The 27,299-nt window shown below is 39.2% G+C and overlaps 2 protein-coding genes and 1 long non-coding RNA gene across 3 annotated transcripts in view; 1 reads left to right on the top strand and 2 right to left on the bottom strand.

Annotated features, from left to right (window-relative positions):
* Positions 1–11,392: 11,392 nt before the first annotated feature.
* Positions 11,393–13,769, bottom strand: ino80c (INO80 complex subunit C). The gene is made up of 5 exons (XM_079345020.1): positions 13,479–13,769; positions 12,926–13,045; positions 12,733–12,844; positions 12,333–12,400; positions 11,393–12,232 (listed from the first exon to the last, which is right to left on the bottom strand). Exons 1-5 carry the CDS (start codon positions 13,656–13,658, stop codon positions 12,101–12,103), a joined length of 612 nt encoding a protein of 203 aa, XP_079201146.1. The 5' UTR covers positions 13,659–13,769; the 3' UTR covers positions 11,393–12,100.
* A 1,218-nt stretch (positions 13,770–14,987) lies between these two features.
* LOC306824295 lies at positions 14,988–15,553 on the bottom strand. The gene is made up of 3 exons (XR_013779125.1): positions 15,466–15,553; positions 15,158–15,291; positions 14,988–15,036 (listed from the first exon to the last, which is right to left on the bottom strand). It is a non-coding gene; the product is annotated as an uncharacterized lncRNA (long non-coding RNA).
* A 6,471-nt stretch (positions 15,554–22,024) lies between these two features.
* Positions 22,025–27,299, top strand: part of galnt1 (UDP-N-acetyl-alpha-D-galactosamine:polypeptide N-acetylgalactosaminyltransferase 1) — a 37,988-nt gene continuing 32,713 nt past the window's right edge. Inside the window, exon 1 of the mRNA XM_079345088.1 lies at positions 22,025–22,444. The gene's annotated coding sequence lies outside the window, so the exon portion shown is untranslated. The remainder of the gene's footprint in view (positions 22,445–27,299) is intronic.

The following is a 27,299-nucleotide window of genomic DNA, read 5'->3' as shown; positions in this document are numbered from 1 at the left end:
TTATCACAGAACGCTTTTTTTTGGGAATGTGCAAAAAAACCACAGCTTTTAAAAAATAAAATACAAAAGGATGTTATATAGCACAGTGCTGGTGAAAGAGAGCTGGTAGTGTAAAACTCTGCAACGCAAATGAAATTAAATATTTAATTTTCCCATTTAGGTGCAGAGTCCATATAGAATCAGAATGTTAATATTTAAAGCGTGTTTTCTGTATTTCACTATATTATATTTCAGAATGTATTCATTAATCGGTCATTTGTATAGCACCAAATCACGTTAAAACTGTTCTAATGGGACTTCACAAATAAAGCAGATGACTGTACGATCTAACATAAAACCACCAATGAACAAACACTTTGCAACAGATAAAGTGAAAACTTTCTTTTAACAGAAAGAAACTGCCAGAAGAACCAGATTTATTGGTGTCCAGCCACCTGCCACAGCTGTTTTTCAGATGGCTCATTACTATTCCTGCAAACTTTGCTTCTTTGCGTGATTGTCTAAATGTTATTCTGTGTCTAAATACTGTACATAACCAACATAGTATATATTCTTATTGAAAACATGATTACTCAATAATACAGGCAGGAGTTGATGATTCCCTTTAGTTAGCATTTCAACTTTGCATCCGCACAATGTTTTCAGCAGTAATATACACCATACAGTGGGCCAGGCTGTTAGTCAAGGGCACATTAAACATCCCCACCGCTGTACTTTCTTTCTCTAAGTATCTATGTCCTATATCAACTTTCTATTTCCATGCAGGAGCTTGTTTAGTACAGTAAGTGGAGCTGTCCATCGCCTGCAACCCTGCTCACTCTGCCATCGGTGGTTCAGCTGTTGTTTCTCATTATAAAAACCACCTTATTGTGTTTCTTATTATCCCAAGCTGCTCCGAGCAACCAGTATACTCTGTGTATCATGGTGTGTGTGTGTGTTTGTGTGTGTGTGTGTGTGTGTGTACAGTAGCTGCCAAATGGAGTCTTTATTTGCCTCAAACCTTCTCTCTCTCGCTCTTTCACTCTCTTTCTCTCCTCTCAGGTGTTTGTCTGTTCAGTCCCCTCATTATAACAAACACTTTATCCCATCCTCCCCCCCCCCTCCTCTCCTCTCCCCTTCTCTTTATTCCTCTCCTCTCTCTCCCTCCCCCTTTCCCTCCACTCTCAACCTCCTTTTCCTAACTACCCCTGCCTCGCTCGTCCTCTTTAACTTTCTCTCTCTCATTATCCAACAGCTTGAAGCAACCAGTCAGCCATATGTGAGTGAAAACTATCACCTCACACTGTTAGCTTGTGTTATATTGAGTCTACTCTTCGCCTTAAACTTTGCCCTAAACCTTTGGCTATTTCTGTACTTTTTAACGGTAAAACCAATTAAGCGACCGGCTCGTGGCCAGGATCCAGCCATATGTGGATACACTTCCTAACTCTAGCTGTTTGAACTACTGTTTGCCTTGAAATATTTTTCTATTCTGTTTTCTTATTAGAGAAGGAGCTAACTTCAGCCATGTGTGAAGCTTGTTCAGTAGCTTTGCTTGTGCTGAAACTATGTTGGCCACAAGCAATAACCCTCCCATACTTTATGAAGGGATATTCTTCTTCGTCGTACCTTTGACTCTCAGAGCTAAAAAGATTTTGGTTATTTGACTAACATTCGCCAGATACATCACTTTAATGAATCTTATATGTCTCACAGCAGGACATGTGAAAAAGACACAGTTTTATAAGCCACAATAAAACCTTAATTAAGAAAAATGATGGACTTTATAAAACATAGACATATAGTCCTGGTGAAGTCATCCACTAGTATCTTCAGAGCAGTTATGAAGCCAATGGCATGGTGGTATGGGGTCGCCATATTGGAAATAGTGGCTCTATAATCTCTGCAGACCTGAGGCGAGCTGAATTAACCTTGATTCCTGGATATAATGTGTCCACCTGTCAGTCAAATCTACCGCACACATGATTAGGACTAACAATGCATAAATCTTAGCCGTATATCGAAAACAGAGCAGTCACAAAGGTCAAATGCTGACTAAAAGTGAACATGTGCTGTACTTGTTTTTTGATTGTTTTATCATAGATTTTCAATATATGTTGTTTTATATTTTATGTTTTGTTATATTTTGGTAATTTATCATCTTTTCCTATAGTTTTATGTTAAGTTTGTGTATGTCCTCAAAACAGAACAAGGCTTGCCCTAATTCATTCAATGTATTAAAATTAAGTATACTTTGGTAAGGAGTTTTTTCCTTTACACTTTAAGTACTGTTTCTTTTTTATTTTATTCCTAAAATAAACTTTGAAAAGATTATCAGGGTGCCCATTACGCCAGAGAATGATGTCTGTACTGTAAAGCTATAGTAACCTTTATTTTTTTTATTTTTTTTTAACAGGCCTCATTCATTGATTGTTCTTAATTTACATCTGACAGTTTGTCCTCTGTCAGAGTCACTCAGAGAAACTGTCATTCAGTTCACTTGGACTTAGGTTAATAAGATCGTTCTATTTCTTAAACAAGCAAGTCAGCAGTTTTTGAAAAAGTCCTCTCCACAGAGATGACAACGCTGTAATTCACTTCCTGTGTCCCAGAGGGTCGAGCGTGACTCGATCCAATCAGAAGCCATGCCAATTAGACGCCTCAACTGGCACTTAATTACCACTGTGAAGAGGCTGATGGGCCATTAATTAGCAGGACATTAACGGGACTGAGTGTTCATTAACAGCAGAGCATATTAGAGGAGATAAGAGCCGATGTAATGGACTCTGGTGGAAGAGAGAAAGACTCAAGCTGTCTCCAATAGAATTAGATGACCTGCTACAGCACTCAAGTCTGGGATAATAATGTTAACAATGGCCATTAAAGGGGAATACCACTTACTTTTAATGTTGGAGTGTGTCACTCATATTGCTGAGCTCTGTATTTGTGTCATCTTCCTTTGAAAGATAACAGAGACACATCATCTCAACCAGCACTTACTGAGTTGATGGATGCTAATTATCATAGCCTCCAAGTTGAAAATATCTAATCACACCATGGCTGTGGGGCTATGTGCCTCGTCTTTGACTCAGCTGGTAGAGTCAGTCATCTCTCAACTGGAAGGGCGGGGGTTCGATCCCCAGGTCCTGAAACCACACGTCCCATGTGTCCTTGGGCAAGACTCTTAACCCCAAGTAGCACCTGGTGCTTCGTCTGCAGCGTATGAATGTTTGTGAATGGGATTAGTTCTGATGGTCACTTAACATAGCAGCATGCCAACCTCAAACTCTGCAATACAAGTCATACAAATTCCTTACTATCCAAGAATATTCTTTCAGGAAAAAAAAAACCTGCAGGAATCTACCAAAGCAACAAGTGTATCTGTGTAAATAATTTGTAGACGGGTCTGTTTTTATCTTAAAGGCAGGTCACTGCACAGAAATGACATACAGTACGTTAAAAATGAATACAAATATTGACCCAGACATTCAAAAGAATTGTACAGGATAAATGACTATGTTGAGGTTCTTTTACTATGAAGAGAGTAATTTAAATAATCAATAAAACAAGAAATTATTTGATCAAGCTTGGATTACTTCCGTGCAGTTGCACAGGAAGTTTGTATCTAATTGTATGCATTTAAATGTGACACTTACAATGTAACTTCTGCAAAACTGATCAACCGCAGGTTCTGTGTACATTAAGTAACATATTTGAAGTTGCCAGGAGTATTCTAAGTTCCACTGGTCAAAATCACTTCTGTTAAACTAAATTAGAGAATACAACTTTTTTCAACACTTTAGTCTTAAACTGGTCAATATAAAACAGGTAGGCTATGCAACATTGGTTGTTGACCACTGTGACTGAAAAAAAGTTAGTTTCTAACAGCAGTCTTCTTTCTGGAAAGTTAACACTTCCACTCCTTTAGTTTATGGATATAAAACAAAAAAAGAGTAAAACTTGAGAAACTTCACACTCATTCCACCAGGGGGCATTCAGAAGCAGGGAGATGGAATAGTTTGGGTTAGACCGTCCTGATCTATCTTGGCCCGGTCTGTGTCAGTCCGCTGTAGAGGATCCCCTGGGAAGGAATGTTCTAACATATCTGACTCTTCATTTCACGCTTCATTTACCATCACACTCTCCTAAAACACTAACTCTGTCAGTTAGTGTGTGTGTGTGTGTCTGTGTTCAGGGTCGTTCTTTCTCTCCATATATATATATATATATATATATATATATATATATATATATATACTCTTTGTCTCACTCTCACTTTAACACATGTACACACACAAACGCACAGACACACACACGATTAAAAGGTAAATGATAGTGACCGGCTTGCTCCTATCACAGTGAGTCAATAGGTACTTTGTTGTTCTCCAAGGGCATAAGGCAGAACTATAGCTTGTATGCACACTGATATGGATGGATGAAAGGTTTTGACACACACCTTTACACACGCGCACACACACACACACATACACACACACACACACACACACACACACACACACAAAGCCTGGAGCATTATTGTCATACTCATTGAGAATACCTTACTCTTTGCTGTGTCCAATGTATGAATATAGCTACGAGACATGCAGTATAGTAAATGTGTTTGTTTGTGTGTGTGTGTGTGTGTGTGTGTGTGTGTTTGTATATAATAAAGCCTCCGCAGTGTCAGTACTAAATTCCTGTACAGCCACAGGGTACAGGAATTTTACAGCAAAGCGGTGCTTTTCATTGTTATTTTGCAAAGAGGTTGTTATTTTTTTATAGTATGCCATGCTCCTTTTTATGTGTATTTGTAATGTTTGGGCTTGGGTAAAGTAATGGTCAAAATATCATCGTAACAAACTCCCAGGGAAGCAGAACATTTAAAGTTTACTCAAAGTCTTTCAGGATTATTTTCAGGTTTCGGTTTCAATTCATACAACAATCATCAGACAGTAGAGGAGCTTTTGGACTGTAGCTGGTGATAAAATATCATAACTTATACACAAGTTCAGCACACACTTGCACATACACACAACAACAACAACAACAACAACAAGCACAATGAGACATTGTGTGGCAGGACCAGCAGCAGTGTGAATGGATGGCTGCTATCATTACACAGACACACACAGTGGTAGGTGTGTGCGTGTATACGTATGGTGTGTCTGGGACTGGGGAGATTGGTTCTATCTGTCTTGGTGAGGGTTGCAAGGGTCACATCCCTCTATAACCTCTCTCTCTTTCTGTTCAGCGACACTTTATTCACCTGAAGGAAGGTCTGAGAGCGCCATGGATGGAGCTTATCTGAGCTAAAGAGAGAGGGAGAGATGGTAAGGATCGATAGACATATGGACAGCGGAGGAGCTGCTTGTCAACAGGCAACTGATGGGGATGGCTAACTTTAAACTTAAAGCCGCAGTGGCTCAAAATGTGCATATTTGGCAATGTGGGCCCCAAGTGGACCCCATCTGACGGCACTCACTCATGGAATAGTACATGACTGAATGTTGCTTGTGAACCCCTAAATGAGAGGGAGGTAACTTCAACTATATTAGGGTGTTTTCTCTGTGACCTTTTTATTGTTTTCCATGTTTATATAATGAAATGATAAGGTTTTTGATGTTCCCTGTATTTATAATTTGAAATTTGAGATTTGGAAATAATGTTTAGGAATGGCTCCGTCCTGGAGCTTGTACGTCTGGGGACCCAACAGACTTTAGAATTGCATCTGAACTATTATATGCAATTTAAGTTTTTTGTTTAGATTTATTTTGGGCCTTTTTATGCCTTTATTGTAGAGATAGCAAAGCAGCCACAGGTTGGACTCGAACCTGGGCCGCCTGCTTAGAGGACTATAAATAGCCTCCATACAAGGGGCACATGCACTAACGCCACCAGCGGCCCATGTATTTTTTGTTTTTTAATAAATGTAACAGTTTTGTGGTATTAGCATTAGCATCATGATTTCGTATTGTCAATAATAAACTAACAACTTCCTGGAGCTTAAAAAGGCTTAGCTGAAAATGGTTAGTTAATATAACAGTCATTGTCTGTTTTTTGTGTGTGTAAGTTTTGCACATGCCTGAACCAGTATCCTTCACCTTTTAAACAAGCGGAAAGAAGGCAGGGGATAACACAAACATACAAGGAGACAGATGGACTGACAGAAGTCTGATCAATCAAAGACCAAAGCAGAGAGCTAATCCTCCAGCCAACAGAGACGGAAGAAGAGCCAGGTGAGGGGAGAGGAGACAGGGGAAGGAGAGGAAGAAAGATATAGGGACAGGAGGGAAAAACAGAGAGACGGAGAAGGACAGAGAGGACGGGGAACATGACCTATTGAAGGACAATCATTGTCTATCAACATGAAGAATTGCCTTTCTCTTTGTCCCTTCAACCTGCACGTGAGCGATCACACACACACACACACACACACACACACATATGCGTGCGGAGGAGCGAGTTGACCTGTGAGGGAACACTGATGGAATCTTCAGTGGGATTAACAGGGATTTAGCCCAGTGTAATGATATCTGAATGAGTTGATTAGCTATCTGATGGCACTTTGCTGTTTGACCTCTGAAGCCCAAGAACAATTGGTAACTCATCTCGTTCACTCAGGCTGCATCCAAACAGAGAGAGAAAGACATAACACGGGACTCCTTCATGTGAAATCTTTAATTTATTTATTTTTTTCCAAAATAAACCATGAAACTGTCACTGATTAGTGATGATGAAACATGTTTTTTATTTAGTTTCACTTATTATGTTTCGCAAAACAGAACGCTTCAGACGCTCATTCGTCCCCACAGCCATCAGGCTGTACAACAGCAGGAGCTAGCCTGTATTTATTTATATATATTCTCTTTATATATAGTATACAATATTATTACAATGTTATTATGTTACCTTTATTATTATTATTATATTATTGGAGCTAGCCTGTATTTATATATATATTCTCTTTATATATAGTATACAATATTATTACAATGTTATTATGTTACCTTTTATTATTATATTATACCTATACTATACTATCTATATTATATATTACATTATTACAATACACTCTATATTCTTATAACTATATATCTATACTCCAGCCAAACTGCACTATATTTTTTATTATGCTTATAACTTATTACTATAACTGTCAATACTGTTTACATAACCCTCTGATCACAATGCCACTTTAAATTCTTTCACTGGTCACTTTAACTTTAACATGCCATTCACTGCACAGTATTATTAATATCTTTTCCATTGCCCTGCTGAGTCCACCGTGCTATAGTCCTCTGTATATATCCCCCCCTTACTACCTGGATTGTATTTATGTTTATGTTGTTATTTTTTATTCGATTTTTGACTTTTGTTTTTGATTCTGCACTGCTGCTGCTGCTGTAACGCCCGAATTTCCCCATTGGGGATCAATAAAGTTATATCCTATCCTATCCTATCCTATCCTATCCTATCCTATCCTATTTCTGAAAAGTAAATGTCATGAGTACACTGATAGGACCATAAAGGAAAAAGGTTTCTTATAAACGCAAAAGTAGAAATAACACTGTAATTAGCTAACAGCCAAAAACACAATGACATTGTAATAATGATTATGCAGCAAAAAATTGACATTTTTATGGGTGGAAATCAATTCCAAAGCATCCTTGGTGCTCCACCTAAGAGTAGGGGAAACCTTTAAATGCATAGTCTGACATTTAACGGGGAAAATAATGCTCTTCTGGTTTTTTTAAAGAGCTATACCAAATAATGATTCCAGTGATTTAAACCTAGATAACAGCTTGCCTTGAAACTGGCACCTATGTAATTTTTGTGTCTTCAATAGCTGGTTTAAATCCAGGAGTTAAAAATGAAAAGTTGTTGGGTTTATCATTTAGGTTATTTAAATTATTAACTATTTCTGTACAGATTTCTTGATGTTGACAGTGGCTGCCTGGTAACTTCACAATGACAAAACAAATTTGGAGTATTTTCCAAAATAGCAAATCCTACTTCAGGCGCTGTGTCAACAAAAATGAGATTTCGATACAGACTACACATTTAACTTAAAGGTTTTGAGAATTCGGTTTTGTCACGACATTTTATGAGATGTGTTGAATAGTTGAATAACAACTGTAACTCTAGCTGTATATGCATGGAGAGTCCTCCTGTTGTCTCCAGGCAGATCTGTCCTGTCTATTTGTTCAGAGCTTGATTCAGATTACCTCTGCACTCCTCCCTGCTCTAACAAAGATGTTATGTGACGATCATGGATGTGAGATTAAAGAGCACTTTTGCTCTTTAGCTCTTTTTTTAGTTTTTTTTTTACATCTATCTGCAATTTACCATTCACTTCGTTTAAGCGAATGTGACCGGGGTGATTAAGGAGTTGCCTAGACGACAAGGATCTTTTTCCTCGACTACTGCACAGCATATGAGTGGAAGCATTCTCCTTTAGTATCCCTCGACGGCAACTTCTGTGAGCTCCATGTTTGTGCCACCTTAAGGTAGATCATTGTCAAATAAAGCGAACGATTATTCCGCATGGTATCAAATGTCATGTTGAAGCTAAACAACTGATAATGCATGGTGTGTCTCAACTACTGATTGTTATGTCTTTGTTAGCATTGAGTAAAGGAGTTGACGATGCAACTTCTGCTGTTCCAAAAGGTCAAAAACATAAATATTCAAGGTCCCCTGCAGGCTCAGAAAGCACTGGAGCTGGATTATCGATCAGCAGTCTGGAGCTGGTGGTTCAGTACTGTTGTCTGTCTTGACATTTGAAGTTTTGTCATTTATAATAAGATACAAGTACATCAAAATGGCTTCTCACTTGTTGTTGAAGTCTTTTCCTTATGCCATCACAGTTATGACAGCTTCTCTTTTTCCCAAAAGGCCTACCAAGCCAGGGTGAAGAAAGGTACTGTATGACCAAGCCTTAACAGCACAACCAGATGTGGCACCAAATATCTCTGCAGGAATAACTTTACATCCTGTAGGGAAGGACCTCGATGTGAAATAAATCAAAGAAGTTAACACTGTGTTTGCCTTCAGTGTTGAAAAATAATGACTGCAAGGTTTACTTTGGAATCAAGTGGTGAACAGATTTCAGCTATTTAGCTGAAACACACATCCTGTAAACTGCAGCAGGTGCAAAATTTCCATCAAAGAAAGATAAGCCATTATGTGTACACCTCAATCAGTTTCTTAATGACGGTTATTTTATGATTGAACTATAGTCCGAAATGACTTTCATCCATTTCTGTTCCCGTGCTTTAACCAGCAATGAGTGTCATCAGCTGTTTAAATCAGGGTGTTTGTTTTTTCACTGGCGTTTAATGTGGATTTTTTTATGTGCTGCTGCCATTACACACAATACGTCACTTCATAAGGCACAGGCTCTACTATAACATTTATTGTCATGTTATTCACGTAGATTATGCACTGATTATAGTTCTAATTAGTCTGCTTACTTGATTTTTACAACAGCTTTCCAACGCTCAGAGCAGTCAGAGCTGTTTCTGATTCAATTTGTCCTCATGGATAAATCTCATACTTCCCTCAGAAATGGACAAGGCGCTATCTGATTGACTCACATGAGGACTGAGACACACAATTAAACTTGGCTGGTTGACAGACTGAGCAAAGCTCTGGCACACCCAAGTGGTGACAAATATGACAGCAAACAAATGCATGTACAGATTTATATCACTCCTTTTTCATAGGATCACACTCTATTCCTATAGCCTGACTTTCCACAAACAGACTAACTGACAAAGACATATGTGTTATGGGGCAGAAAAAACAGCAATAGTCCCAAAAAAAAGTGTTTTAACAAACTCACACACACACAGTCACGCACATGCTTGCAGACACACACCGGTGGTTTGAGTGCTTGGGTAGCAGAAACTCCTGGCACTGTTCATTAATCACTGTGTTGAGGATTTGATGCCACAGCAGGAATGGAAATGCTGCTCTGACTCTCACATAGATACTGCCTTCATCAGCTTCACCAAAGCACAGAGCTGAGAGAAGTAACTCTCAGGCACGAGTAGGAATGGAAGAGATACCAATCAGTGTGTGCGTCAACAACACATCACACTGCAATGCAACACAATTCTTTTGAATAGTTTTGATTTCAATGAAGGAATCCTTGAATAAATCCAACCCTGTTGGTTCAGCTATGGGCAACAGCTTCTCTTAGTGTCCTTTATCAATCAAGAAGAATTCAAAGACGCCCTTAGCTTTAAAAACTAATCTGCCTCCTCAGTATTTCTTCTTTTTTTTTTACCCATTTTCAATTAACTCAACTTTAGATTTATATTTGAATACAGCCTTAGAATGTTTATGACCAAGAAACAATCTGAGCTAATGTTCGTAGCAACTCATCTAGCAGCTTTTACCAAATATCCTGCTTCCTGGAAGAGAAAGTCAAAGATACTACATTTAAAAATCTTAAATGTTATGTTCTGTGTTTAATCAATTTTAATAATAGTCTATCTTCAGCTTGAAAAGTAAACAGCCTCAAAGCGTTTGACTGGATAACTTTAATTGCAGACATTTGCTGGCTAACATTTGCTTTCATGGTAACAGCGAAATGTTTTTCTCTTGACGCAACACCAATCTTTGCTCGTGGCAACTATTCTATTCATAGTAGTTATGCAGTTTGGCGGTTATGGGACAATTAATTGCTAAAAAGTCATTTTTTTAAAGGGTTATGGCATCAAATTGGTGCATCCACTAGTGACCCATATCTGAACAACTCTAGTATTAACCAATCCAAATCAGTTTTATTCATGGCTGTTTTAAGATGTCTATGACACAAATATAGAAAACACCTTGTGATTGTTTCTCAATACCACAAAGAGCTGGGCTATTGTGCATAAGGATTACTGCGATACATATACTCACTATAAGAATTACAGACGCTGAAAAGGTAATACTCTGATTTTTCTCGACTGGTAAGGATTTTATAATTGTGTTTATAATTATATTTTATAAACGTTGCAGATGTTCTTAGTCGTAGTCATAATAGGGATCATTTACATGAGAAATACATGGTTGTCATTCATCAAGTTGTGAAAAATGGTGTAAAATCTACCATGGAAAGGATCCTGGACGCCTGCCATGTGTGATTAATGACACATCCTTAGTCCACCAGTCGCAGAGAGAGAGCATACATCAAATATAGCTATGAAATTAAAACCATGTGGAACCAATTTTACATCCACATGACATGTGAAATTAGGCCTGCTTAGTGACTCTAGGCTGAGCTACATTTAAACGGTTTACAAACATGCAGGATACAACACATTACAACAGTTCTGACAGAGAGAGCAGCAGATGTGGATGTTAGTTCAGTTAAGACTCAGGCCTCAAAATGAAAGACTAGAACAAAATCCAAGCAGCAATATTTCAGCAGAGAAAAATGTTTTATTTAAAAGATGTTTATACAAACATTTAGATGAGAGGGAGACACTGGAATTAAACTTTAATATTGATTTTAAATGTTGATGTGCTTCTTAAAAACACAATATAATTCATCTGAAATTAAAACAACAACAAAAAAACTTTCAGCAGTTTACCAACAGGGAATGGTAGCCTGTCATGCTTAAGTATTAGAGGAACAATTTTGTCATTGATGATTTCACTGGAGAATATCTAACTTAACTGTGAAAAATCTTCAAGGATAATGGGAAATGATTCACCAAATAAACTATCTTCAAGCTCTCTTTTGAATGAATCTTAACAATGTTTGGAAGCTCTTTCTCTCACTGTGACATTAAATAATCCAGAAATAGAAAACACTGTCTCATCATCGCTCAAACACGAAGAAGCTGCCACTCAAAGGAACAGAAAATATAAATGTTTATAAATGCTCCATTCAATTGTTAAAAAACAATTATGACATTGCCTTCATTCAACCAGCAGATTGAATGTGAAGCAGTGGCCAGTTTGGGACTTCAAGTCATCTTCCTTTTGTTGGTTTTGACAACTTGCTTGCCGCTCTGGGAGCAACTTTTGCTTCCAGAATCTCCTCGTTGGTCCAACAGCTTCTAACACTGACATAAATTCAGTTCTGATGTGAACCTGTTTTAAGGTTTCAAGCATTGCTCAGCTTTCAGGGTACGATGCAAGTCGCCTTCCGCAGTGCCAGGTAGCCTGTGACAACATCTGTGGGGAGGAGACGGATATAGGAGAACTCCTCAGAGGACGTGAAGCGTAGTTTAGTCTGAGGGTCTGTGTAGTTTGCCTAAGGAGAGATGAGACGGTACTCAGTATTTGCTTTAAAGGAGATTTAATAGTTACTTTGATAGATGCACAATGAGGAAATAAAACATTTAAGTACTCACAGGGAGTCCGGAAATGTCAGAATACTTTTTGGTTGGTAACAACGAGGGCGGGGCTTCAATGTTGTAATCTGTGAATACAGAAAGGCTTTAAGATAAAAATCGCTTTTGAAACACCAGTATGGGCATTTCATCACATTCTGAACTCTTGTACTAAATTTGATTAAAACATTATACAACTTTAACATACGTATGCAAGGACTTGATTGAACAGCACAAGTTGTCTTCTTTCCTTACTTACTGCACATTAACCTTAAAATGTTTGTTTTTAATATTTACCTAAGACATATTCACTGTAATAATCTTGATATGACTTACTGTTACTAAGACAATGAAGTAGGCCAGAATTTTGAAGTGTTGTGAAAACGTCAATTATCAGGTTAAAAAAAAAGAATTAACTTACAGTTGGGATCATTGAGCTTCCAGGGTAAAGTCCGCTCCAAAGCTAGAATCTGCTTGAGATTCTTCCAAGTCCTGTTCTTTTTACCTGCTGCTGCTCCTCCAATTCCAGAGTGCTGGAATGGTCAACAGAGATCTTAAAAAAGGGTGGCCAAATTTTGAGAAAGCAACAGCAGATAATCAAAATAAAGACCCACCATAAATGTGGGGTCTTTGAATGGAGGAGGCTTTGCTGTGGGCTCGGTGGGGACAGCTGGACTGCTGTCTACTGTTCCTGTTGCCTTTACCTCAGTCACAGACTCCACTGCAGCTGTCACCTGATCACAAATTGAACACAACTTTTCAGGCAAACAGTCACAGCATTTGGCTTTGACAGTCTTATTTTACACGTGTTTTGAATACAAATTGGGGCACAAATCAGCATCTTGCGTTGTCCTCAGAAGTTGTCGTCTGTTTTGGCTCTACATTGTGCACACAAATGAGCTTTAAAGAGAAGAAAGTTGAAGGGAAAGTTATTACAAGTATTTATTTGTCTAAGGAGGCACGTTTGTAACACGTGGAAATAACTCCTTCAATGCAAAATAAAGATAACTTTGTGCTCTGTAGATCTTAGTGGAACTAATCCTGCTGCGTGTATTTTGTCGTCTGCTTTCCAACACAGGGAACACGTTTAGCCGATAAGATTGAAATACCTTTAACACAAAACTCATTGGGATTACTTCCTAAACGAAAATCAAACGGATGTATTACCTGGGTTTGGGGAGTTGGTGTTGTTGTCAGCGGTCCTTTCTTCTTCTTGCTGCTGATCCCGGTGGTCTGTGCAGCGGTAGAAACCGCCGGACTCCCGGGACGTTTCTTCCCGCGGTTTGCGGCGCAGCTGCCGGTTACTGGCGGCTGCGCCTTGACTGTTACGGGGATCTGAGATGCCATCTGTGATAAGTATATGCGGCTTTCTTTCTAAACATTTAGCGTTAACCGTAAACAAAACTGAATCCGGATGTGTATGGTTTCTTTTTCATTTTGTTTTATGGCAGGTAACCAGCGTTTACGGTGCATTACCGCCACCTACCGATATGGAGTATGACTGTACTTACTAATCCAGCTTCTTTTAAAACTCAAAGAGCCTTTTTTTTAATGGATGCAATAAAATGTCACTTGAAAAACAAAAGCAATACGTTTAATTATTTTATTTGCAGTAATGTTTTTTGTTCCCTTTTCAAATTGAATTCAGCCGAATGTCACGTTACTATTGTAATATTTGTACGCGTGTTATATCATAGTATATTATTTTGAAGATCATTTCCAACTTCTAAAATGCTTTTAATCAAAGGTAAGTTGTAGTTCTCAATTTATTTAAAACATGTGTATTTTGACACTAAAGCTGTAGTCTTGAGCTCCTGTAGACACTAAAAACATTCAAACCTTTCTGCAGGTTTTAAGAACAAAGTCAGCGTAAAGTCTTGACAAACCGTTACATCTCATTCACCTGTCAATCAGGTTAGCGACGACATGCCAGTTGTTCTCCACTTGCAGTTTCACGTATTTGAACACTCTGTCTTTATGACTCTGTGGGACAAGCGAAGTGAGCCAGGAGAGAGTTAGTTTGGGGGTTCTAAAAAGGAGTGGCAGCTAAAAAGCTGATAGAAATAAAAGAATATAATGAATCAAATTTGCATTAGTGTGATAAATTGCAGGGCGTAAAACTCACAGGCACTTTGAACGTCTGTAGCACGTCTCCATCTTCATCGTAGAGAAATCTTCCAAGTTTGGTTTCTGTATCTCTCTCAGTTTCCATACCCTGCAGGAAAGACAAACAGATATCACCCTTTTATATGTACGGTAGTTGTTCTCTATGGAGAAAAACTGATACAAATACAAAGGATATCTATCTAAATGAATGAATTAATAAATGAACTTGTGACTTACATAGACGGTAAACTCCTTAGGGGCGCTGGAGATTGCAAGATTTGGAGACTGGGTCTTTGAAATGTGGCCCAGTGGACAGTGGGGTGAGAGAGGGAGATGAGCAGATGACCCTGCTCACCTTTAAAGGGCCAACAGGTTCCTGGAACAAGTTCTGAACGCTCCTGTGGAAAGAAAGAATAGAAGACAAAAATTAGATGGTTTTGTATTATGTACTATATGGGTGAATAAGCAAGAAAACCATCTCAACAAAAAATGTGTTATTCAATATGGTCATCAGATACCTCCCTGAAGTACACAGCTTGGAGTTACAGACGGTATCAAGATTGATATCTGTCCTCTGTGACAAATGTTTGTGATGTCAAGTGATGCACACAGCTTGCTCCTGAACACAAAGCAGAACACAGGGATAAGGCATTAGAAGGTGAGCTTAGAACTATAAACAGCATGTATGAATGGTAACGTTAGTTATTAAAAAAAGAAAGAAGATGGTTAAGATGTCTTACCTTGCAAATGCAGAGCGAAGTTCGGTAAAGTGTTGGCTTCAAAGTGTAAACTTCAGGTCTCTCTTCAGGCTATGGAGCTCTTCTTATAGACGTCTCAGCTGCTCCGCCACGTCTTCACATGCTGCGTTAATGTCCTGTAATGGAGTGGAGACGTATTAGAAACGCATGCTAGCAGCTTTAGGATATAATTATGCAAACATTACCGTCTATTTCACATTTAAGTATGAACATCTTTGGATTTTGATTGTTTTCACAGGGAGAATAGGAATAACCAAACAAGTCACTATATAAAAGAGAATAACAAGTACATAACCTTATTAGTGGAGGTTGAGGAGACAGGAAACTCTGAGTGTTGTGGCTCCTGAAGGTTGTCGCTTGGTGTGCCAAAAAAGTATGTGAGTCATGATGTAAAAATTTTTTTTAAAAAAAGCAAAGAGACAGGTTAGGGATTTTTGACTAAACAAAATATAATATAGACACAATGTAAAGGGTTATTATTGGAGTAAGTATTTGTAGAAAACAAAAAACATAACTTACCACTACATAGACTCAGTCCAAAGAAGAGAATCAGAATATTCCTTAAGTTGAAAATAGTGGGGCTCTGGCTTTTTCTGTGCTTGCTGTTTCTGTAGCTGTTTGCAGATCTGTCCATGCTGATGGTTCTGCGGATTTGCATGATTTTGTTGATGGATTTGTCAATGCTTCTGCTGATGTCGCTTTTTAAGTTGCAGCAGGGTCTGTTTCTCCCACTACAACTGGTGTTGCCAGGTTGGCTTGTGTCACAGTCCAGGCTGTAGTTTATGTTAATATCCAAACTTTCAACACTGTGTGTATCACTGTTAGCGTTTCTTCTCTGTTTCCGGGGTCTGTTGGGAGTCTTTTGTTTTTTGAAAATCCTGGAAGTGATGAAAAAAAAGAGATAGTTTGTCCTGGGAAGACATTCAATAAAGGACAATATTGAGTTGAACACATACAAACAATGTGTAAATATCAAGCAAGACGAGCTTACCTGTATAATTTCTCTTTGTAGAACATCTGTGATCCTCCGTCTGGGTCATAGTATCCCGTAGATTAGAGTCCAGAGCTTCTTCTAGACATATCTGTTACGGAGAGAGGAGGGAGAGGGAGGTTTAGAAATATTGAAATGCATGATATTAAAGACAACAAACAACAATTAAGCCACAGAACTCGTTAGGTCTAAATCAACATTACAGCATCAGATCTGGGTGAAAAAACCTTATCCCCTCTAATGTCTTCAATCAGTATTAGTTTTAAACTCTCTATAGGAATAAAGTTGTAAATAAGTACTCATCTAATCAAAAGTCTGGAAAACTACATTATTGCAATTTTAAAGTTGAGAAAGTTTTAATATATATATTATATCATGGGACATTTGGGATTTGAAGGGAAATCATATGCATTACTGGCTGGATGGCATTTTTCTATTTTGAAACATTGTCTCAAACCTAATAAAAAATAAAAAAGCCTACCTTGAATTTCCCTCGGGATCAATAAAGTATCTATCTATCTATCTATCTATCTATCTATCTATATATATATCTATCTATCATCTACCTCACAGTTTACATGACAATATCATTAAATCAAGCCTTATTACACGCACATTAATACTTTCTATACTAAAACAACCACTTACTTTTACTTGTGGACGACATATTATACTCTATCGCTTGATACGTCTCAAAACTTCGTATTCTCGTCTTTTCTGCAGATTGATTTGTGATCGTGTCAGCTCCAGTAAACAGCTCTGTTCAAATCCATAGAACACCCACATGTGAAATTTACCTTCCAAACTCTTAACTTTGCGCATGCGCAGAAATGGGCCCAGGTTTACCGGTAACTTGAAAATAAACTGTTTAGGGAAATCAACAGAGCCTAATTAAGGGTGGACATAGGCCTAAATTATACTTTATTTTACATGCTGTAGAATGTTTCAAAAACAACATTTACAGTCAATGTTTAAAAGGTAGAGAAATACAAAATAAAAACAGCAGACTTTAAGACTAAAACAACGTTGCAGGTCCCTCGAGCGGTGGAGCGCTGCTGCCCCCTTGTGTTTAAAGGGAGGTAAAAGCAATTTGTCCTAACAACCTCTTGTGACTGCTTGTTATCGGATCACTCAGTTTGTTAATACCAGCTGCAAACAAGCTCTTTACTGGTACAAACCGGAGGATCATGGATGGACACACTGGGAAGACAATAACGTTTTTAGCTCAGTGATAAAGCTGCTTAACTTCCTGTAAAGGTTCTCTTTAGCCTACTTGTAATAGGCCATTCTTCATGGACTTTTTTTTTGTGATCTTGCAGTCTTTGATTGATCTATACTTTCTTATGTACAAGTTGAAGAGATAGGCTAACCCAGGGGACAAATGTCTTCTCCATCCACTTCCTATTATACATATTTATCTAAATAAAAGAATTCTAAGCTGTAGCCTATCTTCTTATGCCTTGATGAATTGATTTTATTTTTGTAGACAGCAACCACCAAAAAACAATTAAAGTAAAGCTTTCTGTCATAAAGGCTTCTAACAAAGGCTCCCGTTCAGTTAGATATGCATTAGGCTTCATGTATCGTACAACAGCAGTATTTATTCCCAATTATCTCAAACACCACAAACAAGTTAATAAAATATCACAAATGCAATTTTCTTTCAATCTGCTTCATTTTGTTACTGTAAATTTGTAACCTCAGATTTCTGTCGAACACTAAATGAAAATAAATAGTGGTAAACATTACAGTGGATAACAATTTAAAAAAAAATGCTTCACTTTATTGTCCCAGTGGAAAATTTGCCTTGGACTTCACAGTGCTCTGATGCAGTAGCAAAATGTCAAAATACGAATTTCTTAGTAATACATGTTAGTTAAATGATCATTGAATTCCATACAAATGAAATACAAAAAAACATGAAGTAATAATTAAGAAAATTAATGAACAGAACAGGTAGCTATACGCACACCTTACATTTTAGGTTGTTAAGGGCTTTGATGGACAAGGGGACAAAGGTGTTTTTTAAACCGTTGTTCCTAAGGGTACCCTGTATCATCTGCCTGATATTAGTCCTGGAGCAAGCAAGTTATGGTAAATATTTAATAGAATCTGAAAACTCAAATGAAACACACAAGTTCTTCAATGATTTGCAGGTTTGTTGCATTTGGGATTTTTTTGTGCTGTCCCAAACTGAGCAATGGAAGCTTGACTAGGGAGAGTATGTGTCTTAAGATATCTAAAGAGCAACCATGGATACTTCATTCAGCCTGCCATGTTGATGAGTTAAAGTGCAAGAAGAAAAAATAGTCCCCTGCAGCTATCTATAAAGTAGTTCTGGTAAAAGTGAACAAGATTATCTGTAGGCAGAACTGTGCAGGCTGAGCTGGACTCTGGGAATCTGTTGGGCGATTATAGCAGGGCACCTTTTTGAGAAATAAGGTTATTCTTTTGTCATTCTCTCACAAACATTTTTGGGAGGAATGTGCCTCTAGCATATCCGTCAGTCTGTGCTGAGACGTATACATCCAGAATCCAGACATTTCTAACCTATAAAGATCTAGCTAGCATATTTCAATTCAACACGGTGTCCTCTGTGCTGCTGCTGCAGGGACCTGCATGAAATGAGGGATGCTTGTCTGACAATGTATGTGTGGGCTGTCGACACACACTCTAAGGCTTTGCCACCATACTTTCCTGGCCCTGTCATGCAGAGACTTTATCTTGTAGGAGAGATGCTGATTCAGAGGAAGGTCTTTTCAAATGTCTCATTCATTTTTCAGTACTGGCACACTGCTGCTGCCAGCTGCATGAATAAAGTATATATGGAGACTCTGCTGGAGCTCAATTGCAAACTGATATGAATGTTTAATGTTTGAAGTTAAACTGAGCTGTAACTGTGGGGCATTGAACCAGTACACCTTATAAACACATCACCTACTGTATTGGATGAGAGCAGCATGATGCAACAAGCAACATCAAAGCCTTTGCACCAGCTGCTCACAGTCTGAACACACCTGGGGGCCTGACAGAGCTCTGCTGACATACAAGGCTGTTTTGTGTGGATCTAAGCTGACTAGGATGCGTCCTTTTCCTAGAAGTCACAGGCACATACAGACTGTATTAAAGCAGATTATGTAAGCAGGTTGGTGGAGTTTTCTGCTCTAGTGACTTCGGGTGGTATGCAAGCCAAACATGTAAGCAACAGCCTGAGGCAGTGTTTATTGATCCGTGTCAGCAGGCCATTGACTGGTGCTGGATATGTGTCAATGTTTGTAATGGGGATGGATAGCTCTCACGTGTGTATGTGTGTGTGGATGTGTGTGTCCCACATAGTCAAAATACATTTGCATATATGAAAAGCTTAACTTGAATAGTAAAGTATAAGATTAGCTGTTTCCAGTTTTAGCAGGTTATGTGTTATATATGCGTTTAAAGACAGAGTGGTAAGAGAAAAAAAACTTTTTATTATTGAAAGGCTTTGCAAACTTTTTTTCCCCATCATTTTAGCCTTACAATCTTTCTCTCTGACAAGGAGAACAGAGTCTCCCTCTTTTCAACATATTTAAAACTTTACAGCTCCAGTCGTAATTGTTAAACCCTCTCTCATGTCTTAAAAAGTATGTTGACAGAATTTTTAACTGAAATCATATAAGAAAGAGTAGACCATACGCAAGCAAAAAAAAAAAAAAAATCAGCTGTCAGGTTTTCTCTTTCAAATAAAAGATTAGAATCACAGACAACAAAACACCAAAGTCTGTATGATGAACCTGTTGCAGATGTACACTGACTAATACAAGATGGTGAGCTTGTCAGACAAATGCAAATCAGCTATGTGTATCTCATATTTAATGATTTGCCGTGCTGATTCTCACTTCCTGAATACATTTTGCATGACCTGACCCAGAAGCGCAGCTGTATTGCTATTCACATCTCATCAAGTCGAGGCAGAGTGTTTTCTGTCTGTGCAGGTAAAGAACGATGACTCACAAAAATGAGACACGGCTTCTCACTGACTTCATTATGTGCAACAGGAGATTGGCACTGATGCCGACACAAACCAATTTGCATGTGGAATACTGAAAAAGAAGAAGCCACCTTGAATGGCTTAAAGAATTGCATCCAGGAATGTGTTGCCAATCAGAAACATAATTTACCACCCCGGTGAGTGAGCAGTTACTATCAACTACTGAAAATGAACTCACTGAGAAAGGCTGCTTCCTGTGCCTGGAACTAGCAGCGGCCTGAGCACTCCCAAGTGCTTCTCTTATTCTGGTAATAAATTGTGACGAGTAAAAGGTTGTGCCTCAAGTTGAGACATTTAAACACTCCCCTGATGGAACAGGCAATAGTGAGCAATACTGTTCACATCTTATTTACAGTTTTCTTCCCTGTTTGCTGTAAACAGTCTTTTCCCTGTAGAAGAAAATTGGATCCAATTTTCTGTTCTGCTCTTTTATTTCCAACCTTTTCAGTACATTTGTTATCCTCAGCAGCTGCAATATATGACAAGCCTCAGCTGTACCTGAGCTCTTATGCGTGCAAGTAGTGGCCAATAAACCTGAAGCTAAAGAATAAGGGCCTTTTGTCATATTCACCTGATAAGAGATTCCCACAGGTTGTTTTTTCTCCAACACAGTGGTTTATTTAAGAGTTTTTATACAGGCTTAAATTAATTAGCTTCTTTCTGTAGGGAATGATCAGACTTTGATTATGACTCATATGTTCAAGAGCCAATTGGATCAATCGCACATTTTCATATGAAATATATTTCAGTGTATAGTAAAACATTCTAACACTTCAACTAAATTGATTGGTTAGGTGAGTATGGGGTGCATATATTCACATGATCTGTGTGTGAAATGTGTGAACTACGATCAGATAATGAGGCATGTTTGAATATTTTGTAACCATACTATTCTTTTTCTTTATTTTTTGAATTTGTTTAATAAATCCAGATATGTTGTGCTTGTTTTGTTGAATTTATTGTATCCTGAGCAGAAGCTACACTTTAGGGTTCAAATTGAAGTGTAAGGTTTGGTTAAAGCAGGATAGACCTTAAAGCCACAATCTGCAATGTTCAGCAGTGTTAGAGCTGTGTAACACACATAATAAATGCTTGTGTTATTAACCTTAACATTCATCAATCTTCTATTTTACAACAAATATATGTTTTGCTTATATCATTCAACTGTCCCATAACTATTGCTGACTTCTTGCATAAACATTAGATTGCATGGTTCTTTAACATAACTTGATATTGCAAGATATATCCTATCATTTTTTTTCAATCTTTGGTTCGTCTTACTCTTACTAAGGCCATAACCTCTTTTCTGATTTGAAACTAGAAAAGTGAGAGAGTGCAATATAAACCATTCCTGCCCTGCAGCTTCCCCTGAGGGTCACAAAGCTGTAATAAAGGTTCTGTCTTTGCTTTAAATAAGTTGGACTGCCAGGTTTAGCCTAAGTGACATATAATGTGTTTGCCTACAATCATGCTACACATGCCTGATGCTTGTGCGACTTATCTTACTATTACTGTGTTAGAGATCGACTAGGACTGAAACTACAACATTTTCATTTTGTATAGCTTTTCTATCAAAATGATTTTTGATGAACCAAACAATGCAGGACTAAGCAGGCTTTATTGTAATCATGACTTTAATGCAAAAGAAGATGATTCAGCCACCTTGATGGACAGTCCAGTAATTTGATGCATTTTTAAATATTTTTAGACTATGCGAAAGAGGATGGGATCAGTTTTAGAATTTCTTCCGGGTAAAGGGAGGGATGAATAGTGTGATGATGATGCTGCTGCTGCCTCTGTGTGCTCCCCTCACCCTGGCTTCTCTCGCTCTCTCTCTCTCTCGCGCGCGCTGTCACACACAGTCAGACCAGGCAGAGGCAGCTCGTCCGCCCGGAGAGACAGACAGCCACACAGCGTTGCTGCCGACTGATCCACAGCTTAGTCAGTTAAAAGCGTCTTTAAAATGGAAGTCTTGATTCATACTATCTTTTGACACTGGACTACGCTGTCGTTGCTTTTTACTGCTTCACCGGACTTGCTGTTAGAGGTTGTGGTTCTCCTCGACGACATACGAGAGGACCATACCCCCCCTCCCCCTTTTCCACCCATCGTTAGCTCGCTAAGCTAGCTAGCCACGCTAACTTAGCTGTGTGATACTTTGAACCGTATATCGGCGTCTGTTTTCCGCCTCGAAGATAGCCTGCGGTCTCCTGCTGCCACCGCGGTGGATTGAGGTGCTCCGTCTCCATAGGTGAGGAAACAAAATGCACAAAACACAGTATTATTGTTTGTTAAATCTTGTCTTTAAGCCACACTGTCAATAGCGGTCTCGTTATTTAGCAGCAGCAGCAGCAGTGTGAGCCTCTTGTTGACAGAAGCAGCCAAGCAACGGAGATGTGATGCGACTCACCGTTAAACATACATTATGTCACTTCGCTTTTTTTCTGCTATTTAGCCGACAAAGGCTTTGTCACAACCAGCGTGGAATGAGTCTAACACAATAAAGCCTTTTAAGTGGACCACACTGGTGCACCTAGATACTTGTTTAAGCCACCGTATGTTAGCGTTTACTTTTGGTTTCTCGTGAATGGGCCACTGCCGGGTTAACATTATCTCACAGCTGCCGCATATTTGACTGCAGCGACTTCTTCTAACGGTCTATTCAAATGACTGTAACACACACACACACACACACACACACACACACACACACACACACACACAGAGAGAGAGAGAGAGAGTAATATCAATACCCTAACATTACTGTTTGGGTTTAACGTTAATCGTCTGTTTGTGTGCTCCTGTTCCTCATTTCTCTGTGAACATTTGAAGAGCTTCAGCGTTGCATCATCGCCTGGAAAGATGAGCTGTGCACCCGGAATTTAACCCCTGCTTGGTGCTGGTTGTCTGCCCTGATTAGAGGTCAGATGAATTAGCTAAGCCTTAACAGGAGGAAACTAAACAGTGACCAGATCCTTCCTTTGCTGGACTGCAGATTCTGTGGGGCCTTCCTTCTCTGCTCAACAGAGGATGGTCACATTGCAATGTAATTCAATCACTAAGAGACCTTTTGGTAAGGTCTGGTTGAAGCATGTGGGGCCTGACTCGATGTGTATGTGCTTGAGACAGTGAGGCTCATTGAGTGAGTGAAAGAGGAGGGAATGAGTTTGCATGAGTGAGCAGGCATTAACTGTAATTATCTCAAGTGATAAGAAAATGGATCCACTATCAATCCTGCAAGAGTCTGCAGCATCCGAGAGGAGCAGATGAAGATGTAGCATAGACAGGAAACCAATTATATTAATCTGTCATGTTCCTTAAAGGGAGAGAAGAAAGGAGCATGTATTATTTATCCCCTGCGTGTGCGGTGTTGTACATGTGTCGTAGCAAAATATGCTTTGTAGCTGGAAGGAAGCTGCTGTCTATTTTTACTACCTGTAGCTTTGGTCCCATGGTGCCTGAAGATGAGCTGATGGCTTCGATCAGGCTTTACCTCATAGGTTAATATGCTGGTTGCATTAAGAGAAGTTGTCGACTGATACATTTTATTCCTGATCAGGATAATATGTGTGTCATTGTTTAGGACCGTGGCCTCAGAGCTGTGTGTGAATCCAGCTCAGTGCTGTTAAGGCATGACTGTCCAGCATTGAAAGGAAATGAATCATGTTCCTCATTTCAAGGCTGTGGAATCGGCGTGATGTGTTTCCTTCCCTGTGTGTATTAACTGGGTAGTCAGGCGTCGGCAGATGTGTCTGCTCGTGAACGTGTGTGTGCTTCTGTGCGGGGCCTGATTTAAGATTTTTTTTAGTTTGAATCACTTTTTTTTTGTCAACGTTCAGAACATATTTAGTGAGGCGAGTATGTGGATGACAAAAAACGTTTGTGCCAAAGAAATGAATGACATCGTGGCATGGACTGTGTGTGTGTAGGTGTAGGTGTGTGTGTGTGTAGGTGTAGGTGTGTGTGTGTGTGTAGGTGTGTGTGTTTGGGGGGTGTTATTACATCACTGTGGTTTTAGCTCAGATTGAGGCTGACTTTAAGTTATAGGTTTCTACTGTGAATTGTTGATACAGGTGGTAATAATTGCATGTACCGGTACTTTCTTTAATCTTTGCAAAGCGCCAAACATGTGAACTGATTTCAACTCGATGTTTCTTTTTTTTTTGTGTGTGAACTTTTATCAGAATTTCCTCAATAAGGCCTTACTGTAGGTAAACAGAAGGTGATGTGTCATGGTGAAAATCGTTGATATCAATGTGTGTTTCTAATAGTGGGTATTTGTCATTAAAGGTGGCTGTGGTGCATTTATTGCTCCGTGCGGCTTCGGAACAATAGCTCTATTCTGGCCCATGTCTCCGGAGGGGAGGCAGCAGTATTCGGTGTTCCCGGCACTCTGTGTGCCAGTGGGGTTTGGTTTGGGGATTGGGTTTCCACAGCCACCTGGAGCTCTGAGCACAGGAATGCCATTGTTCCTTCCTCCAGACTATGGCCGGATCAGACACGCATGCAGACACACACATGCACACAGCATACAACAGAAACTAATATTGGCCTGTGTGTCCCCAAAAGCCTTAAGTCCAAAAAAAAAAAAAAAAAAAAAAAAGCCTCAAGTCAATCTGATCTTTCTGACCTTGTCATCTCCTATACAGCCACTTGGAGTGTGCATTAGCAGCAGAGAAATAGGCGTTGTATTCTAAGCATCGCAGCACAGAAAGTGTCTGTGAGTTAAAGTCTTAAACTTTGGTTTTCTTTTAAGAAGTGGTTAAGATGCAATTAGTGCAGAAACAATTGCCCAATTAACAAACACGTTGCTTGACATACAATCAGTCAGAAAAAGCAAGAAGCAGCTAATCATTTGAGTCATTAATCAAGCACAACTGTTTGCCTTCAATGTGAAGAATGTTAAGCCTGAGGCAGCGGGAAATGATGATGGCAAATTACCACTATTTTCAGTCATTTTCTCGACCAAACTTTTATTTTAGAATTAACAGATTAATTGATGGCAACTATTCGAGTTAGTCGCAAACACAAAAAAAAAAATCAGGTGACCTTGAAATTGATTTATGAATTGATTAATATGGATGTATTATGCAAAAGAGGAAGCGGAGCGTTATCTGTTCCAGTCGCTCTGACTTTGTTTACATCCACTTCGTCTCTTTAATCTCTCTGAAGAAAACTTCCAACAATCACCAGCTGTCACTTAGACAACTTATTACTCACTGCTTCCCTGTACTGCCTCTTACTTCTCACAGGTGGGCTTTTGTTTTGATCCCACAGTGTGGCGGACTTATCTTAACTAAATCTTAACACTTTTTCACATGCTGGTTTTGCAGGTAGCCGTTAAGCAAAGGCTTCATTTTCTTTTCACTGATGCACCAGATGATCTGCACAATAAGATCACTTCTAAAGTATTTTCAACCTTCATTTTGTAGGAGATAGTTGGGGGGGGCGTGACCTGCAATAAGGGCCCCGTGACTGCATCAATAAGGCGTAAACGGCACAGAAACTCCTTCTGGATGTTGAGGCTCAGCTCAATCAGATACAGCGTATATACTTTAAATGGTTGATCTTCAGGCACAGGGAGAGAAACAGAAAACAGACACAGAGCGATGAGGGAGAAAAAAAAGATAGCCATCAGCAGCAGTTAATGTTTTTTCCTCTGTCCTTGAGCGATTGCAGGCAGGCAGTTCAAGTTTAGTGTCAGTGCTTGTGTGTGCACGTGCATAGATATGTGTGTGTGTATGTGTGTGTGTCCTCTCGCTTCCCAGCAGGTCGTATCAGGGATAGAGTTGCACAGAAGTGGGTCAGCTAGTGCCACCAGGGAGTCTTGCCAGCTTCCTCTCAGGCTGGGACCAACTAAAGACCAGCACAAACATGTAAACCACAGTTGTGTGTGTGTGTGTGTGCACATGCTTGGTTTTGGGCATTAATAATTGTATGTGATGCATTTCATTCATTAAGAGATAACACGTCTCTGCCTTGTTCGTTGTACTTTGACTCCTCTTAAACAGCTTTCATTTAAACTGCCTGCAAGACAAGAAAGAGCAGCTGGCCTGTGCTGTGGTGCAGGATGTTCAGACTGCATATAGAGCCTGTATAGATGATTCAGAGCCTGTCAGACTCTGTGCGCCTCAGCTGGATGGACACGCTGTTTCTGCTGGAGTAATGATAAGGAAATAGGATTTAGCCTAGTATTCAGCTGAGGTTTGTTTCATCTCCTCGCTGCAGCCCCTTGTTATCGGCAGTAGTTCTCCGATGACGAGGAATGAATGGTCTATTTCTGTTTGCAGTTTGCCTGCCTGTACGTCCCTGTTGTTGCCATTGAATAGAGAGAACATCATTAGGTTTAAGTCGACAGTAATATAGGCTCAGTACAATTCTAAATGATAGAAAACATGGCAGATTACTCACGACCTCCATCCAATAAAAGTCTTCAATCACATTTGTTCTCAAATTTTTGTTTTATTTGGATTTTTTTTGAGGGTCTTGACTCTTGTGGGTCTGTACTCAGATTCTGACACTCGTGTCCACTTGTGGGGTTTTGGTGTGAAACTTTCCGGGGTTTGAACCGGTCAGCAGCATGAAGTGCTCTGTAATTTATTGCCGTTTACACAACTTTGGTGGGGAACTTTCTGGGGAGAAGTCAAATCTGGGATGCATCATCGTGGTTTGGAATACATCAATGTTTTGAAAGATACAAGTCCAAACTTGTTAGTGATCTGCATTCCAGCAAATGAATGATGGTTTCCTCGGCACACACTGTGACGCTCTTATTGTTGTCACTGGGAAAAGAGTGAACAGTTGAAACAGATATTTTACTTTGTTTGATGTTTTTTTTTTGTTTATTTAAAGAATCAAAACTCTCTTTTTTTGCTCTTGATTAGAGAGACCCTTAAATCCAACCAGTTCATTTATTCAGGCATTTTTTTGCAGCTCAAAGCCGATGTTATCTCACTTCCTGTTTTGATGTGACTGGCTTGATAAACCCTGGTTACTCGTAACAGTATCATTAGTGAGGAGGAGCAGAAAAGACAGTGTCTGTCAGAGACTTTTTTTTCTAAAGTAATGCTGCACACTCATCACGTATGAGGCTTCTACATGTCTGC

The sequence above is a fragment of the Symphodus melops genome (genome assembly GCF_947650265.1).
Source record: "Symphodus melops genome assembly, chromosome: 5".
NCBI lineage: Eukaryota > Metazoa > Chordata > Actinopteri > Labriformes > Labridae > Symphodus > Symphodus melops.
This window is presented reverse-complemented; position numbering and strand designations above follow the sequence as displayed.